Source organism: Phaethon lepturus, unplaced genomic scaffold (assembly GCF_000687285.1).
Source record: "Phaethon lepturus isolate BGI_N335 unplaced genomic scaffold, ASM68728v1 scaffold6632, whole genome shotgun sequence".
Lineage (NCBI taxonomy): Eukaryota > Metazoa > Chordata > Aves > Phaethontiformes > Phaethontidae > Phaethon > Phaethon lepturus.
Window position 1 is genome coordinate 88,899 of NW_010524004.1, and position 20,843 is coordinate 109,741.

Here is a 20,843-nt window from a genome sequence, read left to right on the forward strand (position 1 = left end):
GCACATTAACTAACCTTCTTCTCTTGATTTCCCAGGACATGGCAACAGACAGCTGTGGCCACTAAGTCTTCATTACTCTTATAAAATTTCTGGGTACATGAAAAGCATGATTGAAACCTATTAAAACTATTCGCTCAGGGAACACAAGGTTTTATCACCATCATTTGCTCACCTCAGCATTAACTTACAAAAAAAAGCCTCAATGACTTGCAGTTGGGACATCTGGCCCTTAGTTCAGCTATTAACTATTTTAAAGAAAGACCTTGAGAGAGAATTAATAGGCTGTAATCATCTAAAGTAGTCTCATATGCAGTTCATTTCTCCTTCAGTTCTTCGCTGCAGTTAAAAAAAAACCAAACAGCTTTCAAAAGCAGCAACACAAAAAAACACAGAAAAGTTGTTTCAGATTGTATCACAACCCTACATATTTACAGATTTTCTGTAGTAAAGAATCCACTACCATTGTTTCACCGCAATTAAAAGTCTTGACCTTGTTAATCCTAAAACAGCCTTCAAACATCATCCAAGTCTGGAAACATTTTCAAACCCTCAGGAACTCGACAACAGCAGCATCATACTCCAGACAATATTGCAAACACCTCCCAGACAATCTAAGTGTCTATTAAAGAAACAGTCTTGAAAAACACAGTTCCCCGATCCTCCTCTTCCTCACGATACCACCCCCACTGGCTCCTGCGGGCGTTACGTTAGTTTCTTTATTCTGCGGTTCTGCTTGTCAATATTCAGCGTCGCGCGGTCTACAGAGGTAGTGATGGAATCGAGAGCTTCGTCCTGTCTCTCCAGCTCGGCTTCTGTCTCCAAGGCAAGGCCCTTCAGTTTCTTTAGTATCTGTCAGAAGAAAAGACTGAGAGCTTTCAGCAATTGAGCAGCCAGTTCTTTGAGAAATGTAATAGACCCATAGCAGTTAGTTATTTCATTGATTTAAATGACCAAATCTTTTGTTGGAGTCTGCCCTGAAGCGTGCTGATGAAAAGACGCGCGTCTTGCTCCAATAAACTGGATTGGGATGAACTAAACAATGAACTAAAGACCAGAGAAACAAAATCTGAAATGGTAGCGTTATTGGGGTGGGGGATAAATTAAAAGTAAAAATCGGTGTAAACATCAGCTTTTTGCTGGCTGCGTTATTAAATTCTTGATAGGTTTGTGCCTTAGAGCAGCAGCTTGTCCTAAGATGCTGTGCATGTTGAGAGCCGATGCAGACAAAGCACGGCTGGTGCAAGGCCAGGAGGGGATCACACAGCTGACGGCATTGCAAGGTTAGACAGGGACCAGGTCAAAGGACAGAAAACGTTGTTTTACTACAATCCACTGAAGAAAGAAGTGTCATTGCATGGAGCAGAAGGGAAAAAGTGAGACTTGGGCAATCAACAAATCATTTTTGAGGGACTAGAGGGTGGTGTGGTATGAACGGATGTTAAGGTGGCCAAGAGGCTGAGGCTGTACCCAAGATGAAAAACAACAGATGCATTGGCTACAGCTCTATTCCAGGCTGCAAGCATTATATTACGTATCAACCAGTTTACACTACACTTAGCAAATTACTGTTCATATGTGGGACTGTAGCAAACACCTTCAGCTACTCCAAGATTGAGAGGAGACCCTGTTGTCTGAAAAAGCCTATAGTCACTGGTCCAAGCAGGGCAGAAGCCTCTAAAGTGAAAAGAGATAGCCAGGTCTTAAGGCTAGAGACATCCACAGCGATACCACACGCTGACTTATGGGGCCTACTCAACTTTAATTTTCGTCAGTTCACACAACCAAGTCCAAGAGCAGAGTTCCAAACAACACAAGAAAAATCTGTCCTAATTCCTTACCCTCTTACACTGGCTCCTTTTAGCAGCAGTCCAAGGCATGAGTTATATCATTGCCTTTTCTTCCCTCTTGTGGCTACTCCCTTAATAAGCCTGGCTGCATGAACTGAAAGCACCTGCCTGACAGGCAAGCTGCCTTGCATGTATCGGAGGGAGATCTGGAAGCACCGTTTCATACTGACTGGAAATCTAGCTTCCGAGTCGCTTCAGATCACAAAGGGGTTGTCTCTGCTGTCACCGCTGGCCTACGTGATCTGCTTCCTCAGGCATCCACAGATGGGTCCAGGAGGATATCCTCACACTGCCTGCTTAGTAAGAGCAGTTTATCCAATCAACTGCAGTAACAGTCTCCAAGAAAGCAAATTATCCTAGCGCCATCTCACAACATCAACTGCTGTGGTACATGAGCATCCAGGTAAAGCTATTTTGTTAAAACAGGGGAAAAGAATAGTACTCTATACATGTTTTTTTTTTTTTTTTGGTAACAATTGGCAAACCCCGTTTTCTTGTTTTCCTTTTAAAATATATATAATCAGCCCCTTTATCCACATGTGGGGCTGAATTCCACAGCAGTCCCATCGTTTACAGCTATGCAAGTTACTGGTTTGAGAAAAGCAGCGAGGAATACCGTATCTAGCTGGAATGGCAGGGGAATTTTGCGCAGACGAAATGCTTTAACTAAAGCTGGACGTCGGCCACAGTAGTGAGATTTATCTCATAAAATGTATCTCAGCTCTTCCCATAAATCGCAAGCAGCTAGAAATACAGCTGTGTGAATAACTGGTTTTGCAATTTGGCTGCGAAAGCGAAAATACAAAACAAACCATGGATCAAGCTTAATCTACCTTTTTTTTGTTCTTAACAAAACTACAAGCTAAAAACCCCTGTTTCTACACCAAATTAAACACTTCAGGTTCTTTCACTGTAACAGGAAAGCAAGGCAAATTCCCCAAACTGGAAGTGATAGACGTGTGTAGCATATGAACCAAAAACAAAAATTACATGATCAGATCTATCACGTGTATGATTCGGGACATGGGGCTGAAGTAAGGTCTTGCCTCTCCCAGGGAAGTAACTTGACTACTTGGAAATGAGAAGTTCAGAGACGGCTCTCCCTCAGTCCTCCCTTTGAGCTTCTTCTGTGTATATTTTGTATATACAAACATACATATAAAAACATAAAATAAAGTAGCCAGCACTATGTGAAATGACTCCCACCATTCATAAAGTCACAGTATAATTAAGATTGGGAAAGACCTCCAAAGGTCCTCTGGTCCACTCCACCCAACTAAGAGCAGGTCCAGCTTCAATGTTCAGCTGAGAAAAGATTACAGGATTTCAGCCTCCACTCCAATAAACCTTTAATTCTTTATAGCAGTACGAGAGACAAGACCCCACTCTTTCAGTATATCCTAAGGGAGGGCGGTGAAAGACATGTGCTTCATCCTTTGCAGATGATTTAAAGATGGTCCATGCTGACATTTTTTCAGCAAATTTATTAAAAAGTTTTATCCAAGAGCATCCCAAAATTTGTTTTCCAGCACAGCAGAAGAAAAGCAGCAGCAGCCAATGATTTCTGGACCATGGCTTGACACATGCTCCAGAATGGTTCCTCTGGCCATTCAACATCTCTACCTTCTGCTGCAGCAAGGCACGTGCTCTTGGAGGTTTACCACCAAGCACCACTAGCAGTGTGGTAAGTTCAGCTTTCCTGAGCCATGTCCTCACCCAGCACATCTCAGTTTGTGAAATCCATTGAGGTAAGCACATAATGTAAATGTGGTGACATGCAGTGCAAGCCTCCGAGAGCACCACGCAGCAGAACAGGGGCTGGCACAGGAGAATACAGAAAGGAAGCAGGGACACTCCTCCTTCCCCACCTCTCCAAGAGGTACCCAATTTATGTGTAAATCAAAACTGTGCCAAAAAAAGACCCAGGTTTGCCATGAAAACCAGGTTATTTTTAGTTTCAAACCAGGTTACTTTTGATAGGCTTTGCATTCATTAGAGCATATTTAACATTTAAAATACAGAAAAAGACACAATTGTTGAGAACAGAAAAGCTTTTAAAACATGAAAGCAGTAAAATGGAAACTCAGTTGGCTACAGGGCTCTGCTCAGTTCACCTGCCAATTAGGCTCTGCCTTGAAATGCAGCAGGCAATGACGATGTGGTTACTAAACACACAAAAATAAAAGGCAAGCGGCTCACTTTCATCTATTAATTCTCCTTGCCTAAGAGCATCTGGTAATAAATCCCTTAACCCTTTGTCTGTCAGCATCTTCAACCATTCAAGCTGAGTGCTGCTACTCAATCCAATGGGACCTGAAATGGTTAAGATGCTTTTCCAGCACAGCCCACAGAGCTTGCTGGAAAGAGTTCTAAGAATCTCAAGTCTGGCCAAAGCTGATCACTATTTTTGCAAAGCAAAACGATGGCAAGATGTCTAGTTATCACTGCTCCAGTTCTGTCAGCTGCTCAGAGTAGCAATGCCTTCTGTGTCAGCACGTAATTTGGATGGTGAACCAAGACATGAAAAGTCAGCGTGAAACTCTATCTGCTACAGAAACAAAACAGCAGGTATGAGTCCATGAAAGACGTATTTTAAAGGCACATTTCCTCAGGCACTGGTCAATCTCACATTGAGACAGCCTCAGATTTATGCCACCAGAATGTCATTTGGAAAGTCTGATTTATCCTCATGGATCTGCCACAGATTTTCTGTGCAACTTCAGGCAAGTTACCCAATATTCCCACACAGAGTCCTCACTGTGAAAAACAAGGAAGCAAATTTGTCACTGCTCTCCAATTTTGCCCTGTGTCAAGTGTTCAATTACAGCAGATTTGGGCCTTGCTGGAAGAAGAGGTGTCCATCCAAGCTACGTACCCCAAGTTCTTGTAAAGACTAGGGGAACCTAGACAACACAGTGCAGTTTCAGTGATGATTCACCTGCTCTCTTTTATGTTCCTGCTTAAGGAGGAGTTCAAGTGCTGCCCAGCCTTCTCTGCTTTGGCTCAAGTGAGAGCTGAGCAACCAGCTTAGCTGGAGACAGTCACAACATAGACACAAATGGAATGATGGGAGAGGACGCCAAGCCCTTCAACCTGCTCAGTACTTAGCCCTATTACTTTATCATTTTGCCACACCACTTGAAGACCTAAACTCAAAGCCTCAGGCACTGTACAGAGATCGTACCCTAAAGATCTTACAACAGAGACCTCAGTTTGGTTTGGGCCCTGAGATGCCATCATTATAATGCAATTTAGCTAAAGCTTGTGAAGTACCATCTGCCATATAAACATACTGAGTATCCAGCAGTAAAAATAAGATACAGAAAGTGTCATTGTGCAGGAAGTATTGCTAATTGTAGTTTGAACTCCCCGAGATCCACTCCACTAACCCTGCGCAGCTGAAGTCTGAACGCTAAAGCAGAGCACAGAACCATAAATGGCTCTTGAATGCAGCTTCCCCAGCCAAATTCACCTGTTATTAGGAACCAAAGAACTGTCATTTACAGTACTCTGAACTAGGGTGCAAAAGAGGTTTTGACAGGGATAACCTGCATAATTCAGTATGGTCCTTCACCTCTGTGCTGAACATATTGCAGGTAGCAAGAAGGGGGGGCAGTACCTAAAATATTCCAGTTCATAGTCCCATTATAAGCGCAAATCCACAATAGGGATTAAGTGATCTTGCACTGAAAATATTAAGAGGCCTGTCCACATCTTCTCCTGCTGCATCTGGAAATAGGCAGGGAGACAGTAGAGACCAGAAACATCTTAAACCACTTTGACACAATTTACTAGAGGACATTTGTCAATGCTTCATGAGACAAATGTAACTTGCCATAACAAAAATCTATGGATTTACGTAGCTTTAACGTGCTTCTTGTTTGGGATTGCTGCTATCAGCACTTGCCTGTAGCTATGCAAAGCACAGATATTCCTTCTGCTTGACCTAGAGTTGCGTTTGGTGTACGAACACCCAGGCTCTACACCAGCCACTAGCAAAAGTGCCTCTGCCTGCTCTAGAAAATCAGGCTGTCTCTTGTAGCACAAAACTCCTGAGCACAGAAAACACTGGAATAGGCAAGTCTGACAGGACAGCAAGTCCCTTGTATCTGAAGCACACAAAAGCAGACAAATATTAAAGCAGCCGCTCTTTTGAGCCAGTTCCCTATTCGGAGAGTATGGAAGGGTCACTGTTTACTATTTTATTCTTAGTGACTCATTTCGCCCATTGTTTTTTCTTCGCCTGATACAGAAGTCTGATTTTATTCACTTTCTCGGGGAGTGCTAAGCACTCATGGTGCCACTAACATAGCACTGGCCTTGTCTGGAAAAAAATACTCGAGCAACTCCACAGGCTTAACTATCACCTTTTATTTTGGTACCATTAAATTCTTAAGTTACACACAAGCAAATACAAAGCATTAGTTGTGAAGACCTCAGTTCTCTCCCTGTATTGTGCCTTCCAAAAAATAAATCCAGGGCATGGTCATTACATGTGTCTGGTAAGATCAGTTGTCTGTTGATCGCTATAGGCCATGGAACAAGGCCACCCTATGAGCAAATTTGGTATTTAGCACTTGGAATGGAACAGATCCTCAACAAAACACTTTCTCTCTGACCTAACAGTTGTGATTTCCTGAGACAAAGGCATGATAAAAGGGTAAATAAACACTGAGGAGACTCTGAAAGTAGCAAAGGACTGAAATAGAACCATCTAGACCTGAGAAGACATCGAGGAAGAAAACGCCACAAAGATATGCACTGGGATGTGTTTTTTTCCCAAATGTTACAGAATTAACTTTAATACTCTGTCTTCTTCACAGCATACATGATCTGCAGACAATAAATATCAGGGCAACAGTTCTTTGGCAGGAACGTTTTCAGAAATTAAAAAGCACTGGTTTGGCAAAATAAATTCCGATTTAGTGAATTCCCAACCCCTGACCTCAACCACAAGCCTTAAGCTAATATTGCCATATCCCCTCCCATACCCGGTGCTGTTGTGTCAGGCACGGTGAGGCAGGTAGGCAAAGGCTCAGCCAGAGACCACAGGAACTTTGTAGGCTTCCTTCTCCATCGCTATAGCACAGCTGAGGAACGCAGCTTACACTGCCACAAATGCCATGCCTTTTAGCATAAATGTCCCTTCATGAAGTCCTGGTGAGGTCCTTTACTCAGGCACCCAATCACAACTGCAGATGCTCAGGGCCTCTAGGTCTAATGGAAGGAATTTACTATCATTCAACAATTCCTACTTCAAAACATCTATTCTTATTACTGCAAGTACTTTATTTTTGAGGAGGGAGGAAGAGTGACAACTCTTTGTCTGTTCATCACAAATTCCTCTTACTTCTCCAACATCAAAAGTTCTGCTGGACTTACCCACATCATGAGTAAGAAGGGGGAAGAGCTGAGCTCTTCTGGCTTGTTTAAAAAAAAAAACAAACACCCACAAGTGCTTGCATTACAGATAATCAAAGAATGAAAGATAATCATAATCCTTGAGAGAGGAAACTGCTCAGAAAAACACTGTAGTTATCAACATAAGGACCTCAAATACCTTTAATCCATTCATGGAAGTCTGACACCACAAGTATCATTGTCTTTGATGAATGTTAATGCTTTGTACTTTTAACAGTTTTCCCTCTTTACTCTCTAAATGCTTTGTAAACATGATTAACCATCATCCTGCTCATTCCCAAAGTGGGAGCTGAACAGAAACAGTGCAGAGAAGCTCTCTGGGAGCAACTGCATCAATGAACGACAAGCCCTTGCTGCAGGCTAAAACCACTATGCGTACTGCTCATTGATGAGACATGTTTGGAGAAAAAAAGGACAAAGCAGCAGGCTGCATCTCAGCAAGGGGCACCCTACAATCTAGGTCATGACTGAGTGCTTAAGTCCACACAGCTGGAAATGAGACAAAGCTCCCGGTTCCCTGCCTGCTTTCTATTTATGGACTTAACCTGCTTCTCAACTATAAAATGGTTGAATATGGCAAATACAGCCTTAGATAAAGCCTTCACATACCATAGATAAGCATTAAATGTTCTGTTCAGATGTAGTTTCAAGATCTTCACCTCAATGCTTCCAGGGGTTCAATACCCGGAAGGCTTTCTACAGCATTTACTATGATGCTGCCCTTGAACCCCATTACAATACCTCCCCAACCTCCATACCTCTTAAATCCACTTTTACTGGTAGGAACTGCACCCTTCAGTCACGCTTTCCTTCACTTCCACACCTTTACACTTGCACTCTAAACCTCACCACGTTCTCTCCTAACAGAGCCAAAAGATCCTGAGCTATTTCACTCTGCTTTGCACTTCAGAGCAATGAGAATAAGCAGTGCTTGGGCAACTCCTGGGAGTTGGGAGCAGCTGGAGAGACACTAGTCGGCACAAGATGAGGGGCTTCATTCCCAATTCACAAGCCCTGTTGAAAGACACTGAACTCCCCGCCCTATGTTTCCTCTGCTTCTCCAGTCACAGCCAACTGCTTTGATGATATTAAGCACCAACAAAGGTTGGTGTTCAACTGTCAAGAACTGGGCCTGGGGAAGCAACTCCTCAAGAGCGTCTTTTGAAAGGTGTAGCAAAATGTGTCTTCAATAGTAGTCCATGACCAACAATGCTCCACACCGTATTTAGCTTTTTTGGGTGTGGCTACAAAACAGAATAATCATGCTGAAAAGCTGACATTTAAGGAAGGAACAACTAGCCCTTCTGAATACATAACAGCTGTACAAAGTGTATGCATGCGTGAATAATAGACTGCTGCTATTTGTACAACTACGATTGAGAAATACTCTCCCTTAAAATCTTCCAAAAGCTCAACGCTGCTTCAGAAAATGCTTATTTTTTGATAACATGATAGATCATGGAGATGAGCTCTTTAAAAGATGAGAAGAAGGGAGAATGATTAAATGGTGAATAATCCATTTTGTTTTTGAAAAAGCCCAAATAAGATATTTCAGTCAAAAGATCATGATTATATTTTGGTTACAGAAGCAAGTTTTGGTCTAAAACTGTGTATTTATGCAGTGACACCTAGAAAGGAAAAGGAACAGGAGTTTTATAGGAATTACGGCATGTACCTTAAAATAATTAATAACTGGAATGATGATTAAAGAGGCCTGACTCTCAGGGAACAGGTGCTCAGCAATTATTGGGAAAAAAAATCAGGCCATTCATAGCTTGTCATCCAGATCTTCTTCCCACCCACACCACCCCAAATCAATAACTGGCTTAAAAATTCTTGGCTTGGAGTGGCAGAATTGTCTTTTGAGCTCTAGCTAATCTTGAAAGTGTTTTGTTTTGTTTTAAATAACACTGTTTCTAGTCTACCATCCAGCATAGAGAATTTCAGAAATTTCTTAAATTAACCTTCTGCAAAAGTTAAGCTCTCACTTATCCAACTGTCTGTTGATTAATTTTAATAAATAGATTTTTTCTGCAAGAAGTTTTCATTTTTAGCCACTCAAGTCTCTACGAAGTCTTGTGATTCTCAAATGCACTCAAGCTAGCAGAAGTTGCCATATTCTAATTCCCAACTATAAAATAAAAGAAGGGGGCTGGAAAACTGCAGGCTTGGCTAAGAGGCAATAGAATTAGCAAAGACTTCACATGACGCTATCACTAAGCTACAGATGGAATATCAAAAGAGTAAGATGCTAGAGGGGATAAAAAAAAAGTTTAATCTTCAATCACATCTTCTGATGTGGCTGTGATCATCACCAGTAAACCTATTTTAGCGAAGAAACCACTAAAACCATACTCCTTTGCTCTTCCAGTTAGTTCACTGTTTCAGATCAACTACAAACTACAAAGAGAGACTCTTCACTGAAAGTTCTGAACATTAACTATGAGTGAAATCCCTTAAAGAGCCATTTAGAGGAACAATATCAGACTGGATAAACTTATTTTTTTTCCTAGTAAAATCTCCAACTTACTTTCCCTATATTAATTTGCTGGACTGCATACTTATTTCCTAGCTACAAGTTCTCTCTGTGTGTTTATAAAACACTTTGTTCAGCTTTGTGGATGTTTCTGAAATAGAACTGCTACTCCTTACTAAAAAGGATAAAATAGCATAGGGAAAACTCAAAAAAGCTGAAAATTATTTAATTGTTAAACTTCTTTATCTTTAGAAAAAACAGGTTACAGTTAAGGATTTTCCTCAGTTTATAATCCTACCACTTAATCTGTTTTTCTGATAATCCCCGATTGTTCAAAATAATAAAAAAACCCATAAAGTTATCAGTGTATTTTAATCACAGGCTTGATCAACTAATTTTTAAAATATGCCCATCTAAATTTAGGTAGAGGAATATTTTAAGGACACTGACTATGTTTCTGATGATGAAAATGCATATTATTAAGGAAGCAAAGGGAGTGAAACAACTCTTACCAAAGTTACCTCAACTTTACCTGTTTAAGCTCTTTTGCTTCTTCCTGGGAGATCTTCTCTTGCTTCTGCAGCTGATCCTGGTCACTGTCCATCTCTTCTCTGCCTCCCACCGGAGAACTGGGCTGCACCACTCCTCCGAGGAGTCCCGTGGCTGCAAGAGACATTCCCATGGTCAGACTGCCATCTCCTGCACCAACGGGGAGGACTAGCGCTAGTATCAAACTGGCTGACCTCCGCTTTGCTCCACAGCAGTCTGCAAGGGCCCAGGCGCACAGGCTCTGAGAAGCCTAACCCAACCTTGCCTGTTAAGCTATGTTCTTCTAGAAAGGATACGAGCTGTATTTTGTACAATGCCTAACCTGGAGGTGACCAGGCTGCTGAGAGATGACTTATAAAGGCAACATTGGGAGAATGGGTTCATTTTGGGCTGTGGGGATTCATCTGAACAGAGAGCAGTGGAACAGCAACGCACTCCCAATCAGATACAAGATGATTCTCCACCCACTGCTTCTTCTCCTTTTAATCTTTTTAATTAAACAATTTAAAAGTGACCGATCAGGGAGAGAGCCCAAAAGTCAAGACAGTAAACCCCGGAAACAGAAGGGCAACACTGATGCTAACAGCCCCCCCCAGCTGAGCAGCGTGGACGCAATCCCTGGTGCCACATGCCACCTGTCCTTTATTTAAAGCATCACCTCTTACTGCAGTAGCTGACACTGCCCAGTAGGGTAGCAGGGACGTGCTGCAAGGAAAGGTTGTTATTTCTGATGCAGATGGGTGCTAAACACATCTTGGCTCCTAGAGGCGCTTCAAACATCTCCAAAGTTCTCCCACTTAAAACAGGCACCGAGAAGGAAGAGAATTCTACCGCTGCCACCTGTGAGCACATGGCCTGACCCGGCACAGGACAATGACAGCAGCTCTTAGGTACATCAGGACAGACACCATGTCAGAGGCCAGGTCGAGGAGCTGGTGCCCAGCTGGCTGGCCAACTGACGGTGTACACCCAACTGCTTTGGATAGCATTATCTCCCCGTGAAAAGGGAGGCAAAAGCTAAACCAAAAGTATCAAACCTTAAATCCCTCTCAAGTAATTACAGCAAACTCATAATCCCTGGAATTATTTGGTTATCAGCCTGAGAGTCACTGGACTCAGACACCGTCAAGATTTAAGACAAGCAAGTCATTCACTGTACTAGTGTTACCCTGTGCAAATGCTCCTTCTGTTCAGAGGGGTACGAGCCAGGCACTGAAAAACACTGCTTATGGTAAATTACTGTCGTGGTCTCACTCAGAGGACAAGCGGGGAGGGAATGACAGACCTTCCTATGGCAGCAAATAGCCAGATTCTTTGTGTTTCTTATCAGCTGAGTGTCACCATATGCTGATTATTTCATTAAAAAGAAGAAATCTACCCATTTCACTCCATTAATCTCACTGAGGACAAGAACAGGAGAGGGATATGACAAAAGCGCACAAAAAGAATGGGATGACGAATTTCACAGCAATTTTCTAGTTTTAAAAAAAAGGGAGAGTATTGAATAGAAAGGCAGAAACATTTAGAAAAGCAGTTTTGTTTTATTTGTGTTACACCCAATTGGACTGTGAGACTCGCTGCCACCACATTGAGGACGAGAAGCTACCAAACCTCTGAACAAGGTGCTGGAAACTCATAATAACGAGGAACACTCAGTTACAGGGGTAAGCAGGAAAAATTCAGCAGCTTCGAAAGGGATAAATAGCTGTGAATATCAGTTTTCAGCTATAGGATTGAGACAGCACTGCCCTAGATCGTTATACTGAAGGCACGCTGTAGGATTTCTTGCGTTTTTTAATCCTCGGTAGTTATCAGCCTCAGTTATTGAGGGTGTTACTGGCTAGCAAAGTACTGGCTTAATCCAGCACAGAAGAACCTCTGTTACAAAACGAACTTCACTGTTCTGTCCTGAGCATTTAAACACCCGTGAGGCTCGGTCTAAAAAAAAATACAGCCAGAAAAGACATGCAAAGCAGCTAAAAATACTTTCAGATAATCTGGTGTGTCTAAAACTCTTCACAAATTCCTCTTCTAGGTGGAATCAAGCCAAAACTCTTAGGAAAGACAAGGTTTTTGTATTTACTTATACAAATATGCAACATGCACAACTTTAAGGCAGGACTAGTATAAACAGACAGGATCCAGATGAGACCATGACAGTTGTGGAAATGTTCACGGCTCTGAGCTGCACCACCGAGGGCAAAGAACACTACGAGCCAGTTCACAGAGACAGATGTACCTCCGCTGCAAGGATATTTCTCCTATAAGTCTCTGAATCAACATTTGCTATCTGAAAATACACACATATATTTTATGTGTACACAAAGGCAGGCATGCATAACATTGACTTTTTTCCCTGCTTTTAGGGGAAAAAAATTAAAAAAAAAAAATTAAAAATCAGTATTTCCACCATGTGAGCAGCCATGGAAAAACCCAGAGGTTAAAACGCAGTCCGTGACTGCCATCTTGCGACAGAAGACAGACGGCGACAGACTCCAGGGAAGGAACAAACAAGGGTTTTGGTGGAGCTGGAAAAGTCAGGATTTCCATAACCTCCAGTTTTCTTTACTGACATTTCCAAATTAAACAGTCAAAATGCGGGTGGGGGTAGGAGAGCAATATCCTTGACTCACTGACTCAGATGCAAACAGAGCAGAGCAGTGGGAAATTAAGCACAGTAGGGCTGTATAACCAATTATTTTATGTAACCAGCCTTAAGACCATCAGGAACTGAACACCAATTTGCTGGAATAACTCAGTGCTTAAGAAACCAGCAGGTTGTTTTCCCTCTAAGCTGTTGTGCTGACATGTTAGTGCCAGATGCCCAAGACTTACTTCCTTAAAAATTAACAAGCTTTTCCAAGCTATGGCCCTTGACGACTTGTCAACAAGAGGACATTATCCTCACCGCTGAACTCCAGTTTTAGCTTGGTGCACAGAAACAGGCTCATCTATTGTTTTACTGCATCATTTTTCTATTCATTTTTAATACACTGGCAATAAATGCATCCACTGATTTGCTCTTTTGTCACTAACAATTAGGGAGAAAAGAGGACTCAGGCATGTTAGATAGAAATAATTCCTAACAGACAAAAATTCACCACGTCTCCAAATGAATCCAGGTTTGATTACAAAAAACAAAAAAACAACCCTCCCCAGAATTTTAGAAGAAATAATAGTAGTAAGGAATGTCATTCTTATTGTTGTGAAAGGGTTTCGGTCTTCTCTGTTTTTTCTTAACATGATTAAACAATGCATTCACCTTCTCTAAGACCTAAAATCTCCTAAATCCAAACACCTGAATTTCTCAAATAACAAAATTCTATTTTTTAAGATATGAAAATTAACATGAGGTTTATCCCATACGTTATGTAAAAACTTGCTGGACTGGAAATTTGTTTTAAACCTTCTACATTTAACTGAACAACAGGCTTAATATAAATATGCTTCCAGCTACAAACTGCTAAGGGAAAGACAGCAATGAGAGAGGACTCTGCAGCATGCAGTCAGGAGAGAGGAATGGGTTTCTAATGACCCTTCCTCACAGAGTGGCACAATACTGAACGGGTGATCACCGAAAAAGAATGACATTGGAGTTAAAACACAGGCCAGTAGCTGAAACTCAAATTAAGCTAACCCTTTCACAAAGTGGTGTGGAGTTAGTGACAACACCAGCTGAGTGCACTAAATTAAAGAGGGCTTGGCTTGTTCCAGCTGCCAGGCCCCCAAGGGACACTCAGCTTCAGCATCTACAGTCACAGGTTTTGCTAATGTAGTTGGGAGAAAGTAAATCCAACTAGACTCAAACAGGGTCACACACTTCTGCCATCTCTACCCTCTCTCTCTCGGCAAGAGGGCCTAAAGTCACCTAGCAGTAATTTCTTGCATTTTATCATCAGTATGGTCTCACCACTGGGGCAGGGGGGAGAGGATTTGGCTTGTAAATATTATACACTATTCAGAGTTTGAAAACCACTTGGAAACTTTTGGTGCTAGTGGTACTGCTTACAGATGGATCCCTTTGTCTGTCACATACCTGCTTGCCAAATGGAGGTCCCCAAATCTACCTGAGGAGACTTCCTAGCACCAACAAATCCTAGGGCATCTTCTAAAAACTGTATCTTCTTGCTAAACTGCATCTCCAAGATGGGGATTGCTTCTGGCATCTTTGCTGACAAGAGCCGGTAAGAAGTGTCAGGCTTCCCAATAAACCTCTGACGGACACTGATTTCATATGGCGTATGAACTCTGATATCATCCACATCCTTTGATTCAAACCGGTGAATGACCTGAGAATTGCAGTCACTGATTTCCAGGCCAGAAGCAAAGAGCGTGAGTTTTCCTGGCTTGACATTTGAGTCTGTTCTGTGGGTGATAATAACTGGAATTCTAATTACGATTCCTTCCTGGTTCTTCGAATCGGAAACTGTGGCAGTTTCCTTTGGCTTGGTTTCCAATGGTGCTTTCCAGAGCTTGCTGCTAAACGGCCACCAAGAAGGAGATTCAAGCTCAGTCAACAACCTAGCGGAGAAAAGAAAGTGTTAGAAGAGTGAAAGCCAATAGGAGGGTTGTGCTACCACACCAGTTCAAAGCAAATTACCACAGACACAAAGATTTCTTAACACTGAATCCAGACCTCTATTATTTTGCTCCTCAAACCTATTCCCAGCTTACCAGGATCCATCTGGTTTAAAAACCAGCTTTTCTTCATTTGCTAACACCTTGGAAAGCGGTCCCAGAATCTCACCGTTCTGATGTGAGGAATCCAGCTTTCAACTGGATTTATTCAGGCCAGTTTACACCCATCTGCTCTTCAGCTAACGCTGCCTTTTACCTCAATGTTTCCACACTTGGCCATTACTACCAGTGCCTTTTTCTACTCTTTTATACCTCAGCCCCATAGTCGGATGCCACCTTTTGCTTTGCCCCCACTCCCAAATTCCCATTGCCAGTTAAAACAGAGTTCAAGGCTGAGCTGAAAAGCCCAGCAGAGACTGCCCACTGGGGTCCAGAGTCTGCCTCAACATCAATGTTGCTGTAGCTCCTGGAGGAGACAGACCTTCTTGCTGGCTAACTGGTGCCTTAGCTTAAAGGTAACCAGACTCACTTTATGGAGGAATTAAGCAATTGCTCCCAAGGATGACCTCTATATAGCGAGAAATAACACAGGGAGTCAAGCCCCTTATTTCTAAGCAAGAAGATAGACCTAAGCAGGCACCTAAGTTTACCAGCTGCAGGCAAGAAAGATGTAACACACCGTTAGGAAGTATCAATGATATGGAGGACATGATCTTTCTGTTGTATTTTCTCTCAGCATAGCCTATCCCCCTTTTCTGGGGTCCTCTCCCAAGAAAGGATAAGGATCACAGATCTCTTTGGGTCTAAGCCTCACCAGTACTCTTTTCACCAAAAAAAACCCCAGGAACAAGAGGAAAGGTGGTGGGTTTGGTTTGATTTTCCATGTACTGTGCTGCCTATCTGTTCGCACCCCTCTCCAGGTCTAGACAGGAGTTAGATGCAGGGCCACATTCAGCACCTATGATGCCCGTTTCTCCCCCTCTCCTCTCTTCCCCTGCCCACCACCCAAACCCATCCTGCGAGCAGAGGATCCTGTATTTCAGGATGACTCGGCCTCAGTGGCTGGGAAGAAATTTTGGGGCCAACTACATCTCACTGCACAGTCAACAATAACTTCATACCCCCCACTCCCTCCCACTGTGCAACCAGCCACCTTCTCTCTCACCCACCAGCAGCCGCTGGTACCCACCTCACATCTGAGCTGGAGTGGCTCATCTCCAATTGCAGGCAGGCATAGGAAGGGCCAAGTCAACTCTCCAGGATGCATCCAACTGCATCCCTACCCAGTCCCCACTGGAAAACAGTGGTGAGCTAGCTGGAAACATCCCACAAACCACAACAGCCTGCAACCCCCTAACCTGATCAGGACATCTTAAAATGGAGATTTCTCAGCCCAACTGTCAGTCACTGAGCAGAACTTGAAAGCCATCTCTGGAGGCACAAATCAATTCTCAATTAACTCAAATTCTCATGGGAGGGAAGAGGTTATGTTTAAACCAAACAAAGGAAAAAAAAAGCTCTAAGGAAGTTCAACCCTGATCAGAATTGTGTCATCCCCCCCACATCCCATAAATACTTTAAAGACTATCCAGTGATTAGCCATGTGCCAGTGTCATGGTAGTTGTAGTAAATGCTACTAATGAAGCCAGAACACATGTAATAAAATCTTTAATGAAACACTTCCATCTTACTGATGCTACAAAAGACTATTTTTACTGACTTAAAACCTAGAGATGCAAGCCTTATCAGGCCAAAATACAAAGTACTACTGCTTCATTGCTATTTCGGAGACCCAGCTTGATTTACTTTGCTTTTAAGTTTACTCTAGAAAGGTACTGCCTAATAAAATATGCATCACAGCAGTGCTGCTCTCAAGATACTTTTTGCAGTGGCTTCTTTTCCATGAGAGAATCACAGTGCATCTACAGAAGGCTTTGCACTTTTAAAATCCTGTTTAATTTGGCTGCAGACAGTGTCTAATCGGAAAGAGGAAGCTCTAACTGAACATGCTTTGTTTACTAGCCATCAAAGTTCTACACCAGCTTCAAAACAGACCTACTTAAAGAAATTCATCTGCTAAGCAAAGCAGAAAAGTCATACTGGGAGTCAACCACTGAATTCATGGAGAGCAGAGGCAGAATGAATTGTTCCAAGAATCTACTCCCAAGTAAAGCATGAACATCAGATATTTATGTAGATAGCATGCAACATGAGTAATGGGTCTGGAGCTCTCCATTGCCCTCTGAAAACGCTGTGACACTCCTTAAAAACAAAAAAAAAGGGGGGGGGGGAAAGACAGACCAAAGCAGATGTAACAGAAAATTCTACAACAACAGGTTTTGAAATGGCATAGTATCATAGATTTAGGGCTGAATTCTGAGACGATGAGGTTCAACTTAAGTTCAACACAGAGAACGACTGAAAAAGTCCTAGGCTCTGCTAGTACACACACCATCTTCCAAATTAAAAGCCATGCTCTAACCTACCTGCTGCAGCTAAACAGAAACAAACGGCCCGATCTCAGTTCTACAGAATGCAAAGCACGTTTTCTGTGCTCCTGGTGTATGAAAGAGTTACAACAAGGTACTTCAGGGCAACAACATCTTATGCCTGTATCTTAACCTATGAAAAGTCATGAAATTCCTACAGCAATGTGGGTTTGCTTCACCACATTCACCGTTAGAGAAGCATGTGCGTTCACTTACTGAAAAGCAGCTGCAATGTGAGAAGTCTAAACGTCCTTTTACATTGTGGTAACTTATTCTGGATAGCTTTGAGCCTTCTTTTTTATCACGTTATCCCTTCACCCATCTCTTCCCCTCTTTCCTCAGGGACTGACATCCTGGCTGTGTGATGTCTGATTTACAGTCAGGATTTTTCTGCTGCACAGCCCTAAACAAAGGCTTCAGCCAACTTCTCTGGCCTTCCACGGAGGAGTCACCCCTCTGTATCAACAAACTATATGACCAGTCCTTATACACAAATCAAAATTTGCAACCAGAGTACCTTGTCCTCTTAATACTAATATATTAAAAAGGAGCCAGTGAATCTGGCTTTCTGTTTATTTTTGGTCTTTGAACATCTGCTAGCCTGTCAGACTTAGCTCTGCTTATCGGCACACAGGTCCACTGAAAGCAGCTGTATATACCCAGGCATCCACAAGAACAGCATTAATACTCAAAAAAAAGCCCACACATACAGACAAGATAAAGTTAATCAAAGTTTTAAACATTTGAAAGTAGATAAAGGGACCTGGTTCTTTTTATGAAACATGCCACCATCGAACTGGTGTCACTCATATGCCAAAGTTTCCTTCTGCACAAAATCCGTTACACATGCAAAATAGTTCTCCATCATACTACCCATGTAGTTACAGCTCATCACATTTCTAAAGAAAGCCAGAATCAAAGAGCCTTAACAGACATTAGGATGTTTATCTATGTTAATAATTTGAATTACCTAATATGTACCAATCAAATGAGCTTCAATCACCGTCTTCCCCATTTTCTACACTGGTTAGGGACATGAAGATGTCATCAGTTTAAGAGAAGACTTTGGGTGGGAGGCGGAGGTGGAAGCTCCTTTATGAGAAAAATCACACACACACATAAACTATGCTAGAAAGTATTATAACTCCTCAAAGAGCACAGTGCAATTAAAACACCGTTTTGCTAATGGTTCTGGGCTGCATTTTAGCCTGTGAGCAAGCTGGACAAACTCTTCGTTCTGTAGATAAAACAGAAACTCAGCTAACATTTGGCCAATGCCTTCCTTTATTTTTCCATTTTTAAATCAAAGCATCTAGCTCTTCAGATTCATGAGGACAAATAATACCTCCCAGTGCATTTTAACCCAAAACAAAACTCTCTTCCAAGAACAATGAGCAGGTATTTATTTTCCTACTCACTGTTTATTGCTACAGAACTTTAAAAGCTATTGCTGAAGCTTTCAGTTATCTTGGCTTTTCATTAAAGAGTATGGAGAATATCATCAGAATCATTGTGAAATCAACACTTTCTTTTAGACATGATATCCGTCTAAAAACAGATGCTTCTTCCAAAAACAACTAGTTTGAACTTTATTGTGTTTGTTTCTTCATGCAGGTGTCAGAGCTTCCACAAAAACACTCATAGCTATATATCTTCAAACATTACAATGCTACTCTTAATCTTACTATTTTGGACTGCAAAGATAGCATAGAATAATTCACTTTGAATGTTAATCATTAAAGTCATAACTTTCTGATTAAGACACCAACCATGTACTATTCACATAGAGTCCTGCAACAGCTAAAGTTAAGCAACATCTCAAGTGTGCTCCAACTCCCTTATTTCTGTTGTCTAAAGGCAGCACCTGGTGGCTAATATTTTTTGAATACACTGGCTTAAGAGCCTGACTGAGATGACCACAAATAGTCTAGTATTGCCTCCTCAGTTCTTGCACCACCACACTCTGCAGACAAAGCTCTGCAGTTCAGTGTTGCCCAACACTGCTCATATTTTCCTCAAAATTTATTTATTCCACCTGGACAGGCAGGCAGCAGTCCATGTAAGGTTAAAAGTAATTTTATAGCACAAATAAGGGAGCACTGTTTCTACAGCCATTTCCCTAACTACATCCGCACCATGGACCCAATCCTCGCTGCTGTGTGTATCTGGGAAGTCCGTCCTTGGGAAGGAAAAGGCAAATATAAAGACCTCAAGTATACACGCTTTGTATGCAAAAAGCAGCCCCAATAGCTGACTTTCATGCACAGAGAAAAGAGTACAAGCTACTTGAACTAAAGATTATTTGGCAGCTGTCTCCTGATAACTCTAGGAAACTGGCTCCAAGTCAGCAGCCCACCTGCCATGTTCAACATTGCCTTTGAAAAGAACCAGAAAAGCAGAACTGTGGTTGTGTTTGCTGTGGAACAGCAAAACAGGCTGGTCCAGGACTGGCAAAAGTAACCAAAGCCAACTTCCAGGATTTTTCATTTATGCATATTCTAGGACATCTAATAAAAATGTGAATGCCATAACATGGCCTTCAGTTGGGACATTAATTTGCATCTTTCTCATAACTCATTGCCTAGTCTCTCAAAACCTGTAGGTTGTTAGTATTTTGGAGACCTCTACCACTTCCACCAGTTGTGGCTGAAACTTGTAAGGCCTGAAAAAGTTACTTGAAGGAGAGAGGACAGGTGTATATATATACAAAACCAACTTCACCAGGGTAAAAAAATGCCACACAGAAGGGAGGACCAAGATAAATGTCTTCGAACAACAAACTAGATCCACAAAAGGCCATCGCAGGCTTGAACTTTCAGTGAAAGTCAACAGTTTGGTCTCCTAAAGACTTCTGTGGATCTGCCCCATGAGTTCCAGACACAAACAACACAATCCTACAACCACTGCTTAGCTCAGAGGATGCTACAGTACCATACCTGTCTGCCACATCCATATCCCCTTCGATCTTGTTGAGTCCTCTCAGGATGTTATCAAACTGCTCACCCTGGTAATGCAGCACTTTTGCTGTGTCCTCCAGTCGTTTCTGCGATCCAGTCAATAACCCGGTCAGCTCTTTTCCCTTTGTTGACTGCAAAGCTGCTGCTTCTGCTCCTGTGCCTTGGCTTGACAGCAACTGCTCCCTCCAGAAGTGCTCAAGGATGTTGAACACCACATTTCTGCTGGGTTGCAGAGAACTGAACCAGTGTTTGGTGTTCTTCTCCAAGATGGTAAGGGAGCTGAAGATTAAATTTGAAGATTCCTTCTTGATCTCACTGATACTAGAAAGATGGAAGTTGACCAAAAGCTCCCCAGTTTTGTCAGCTGTAAATTTGATCGCAACAGGAGTCAGCGAGAGTCTGCCAGAGACCCATTGCTTGCTCGTGTCCAAGTAGTAAGAACAAGGCCAGCTATGGATACGTATGTCTTCGTTCATCAGCTCGCTGTTCAGATCCTCTTCTACAGCAGCAACACTCTCAAAGCCAG

At 42.2% G+C, this 20,843-nt stretch overlaps 1 protein-coding gene across 2 annotated transcripts; it reads right to left on the reverse strand.

Moving 5' to 3' along the window:
- Positions 1-702: 702 nt before the first annotated feature.
- On the reverse strand, positions 703-20,839 carry SNAP47 (synaptosomal-associated protein, 47kDa). 2 transcript variants are annotated; one of them, XM_010282303.1, is made up of 4 exons: positions 20,297-20,839; positions 14,330-14,814; positions 10,277-10,407; positions 703-849 (listed from the first exon to the last, which is right to left on the reverse strand). In XM_010282303.1, exons 1-4 carry the CDS (start codon positions 20,791-20,793, stop codon positions 703-705), a joined length of 1,260 nt encoding a protein of 419 aa, XP_010280605.1. In that variant the 5' UTR covers positions 20,794-20,839. The 2 variants fall into 2 exon arrangements, with proteins under 2 accessions (XP_010280605.1, XP_010280607.1); XM_010282305.1 differs by lacking the exon at positions 703-849 and adding an exon at positions 7,002-7,064.
- Between the last annotated feature and the right edge of the window lie 4 nt (positions 20,840-20,843).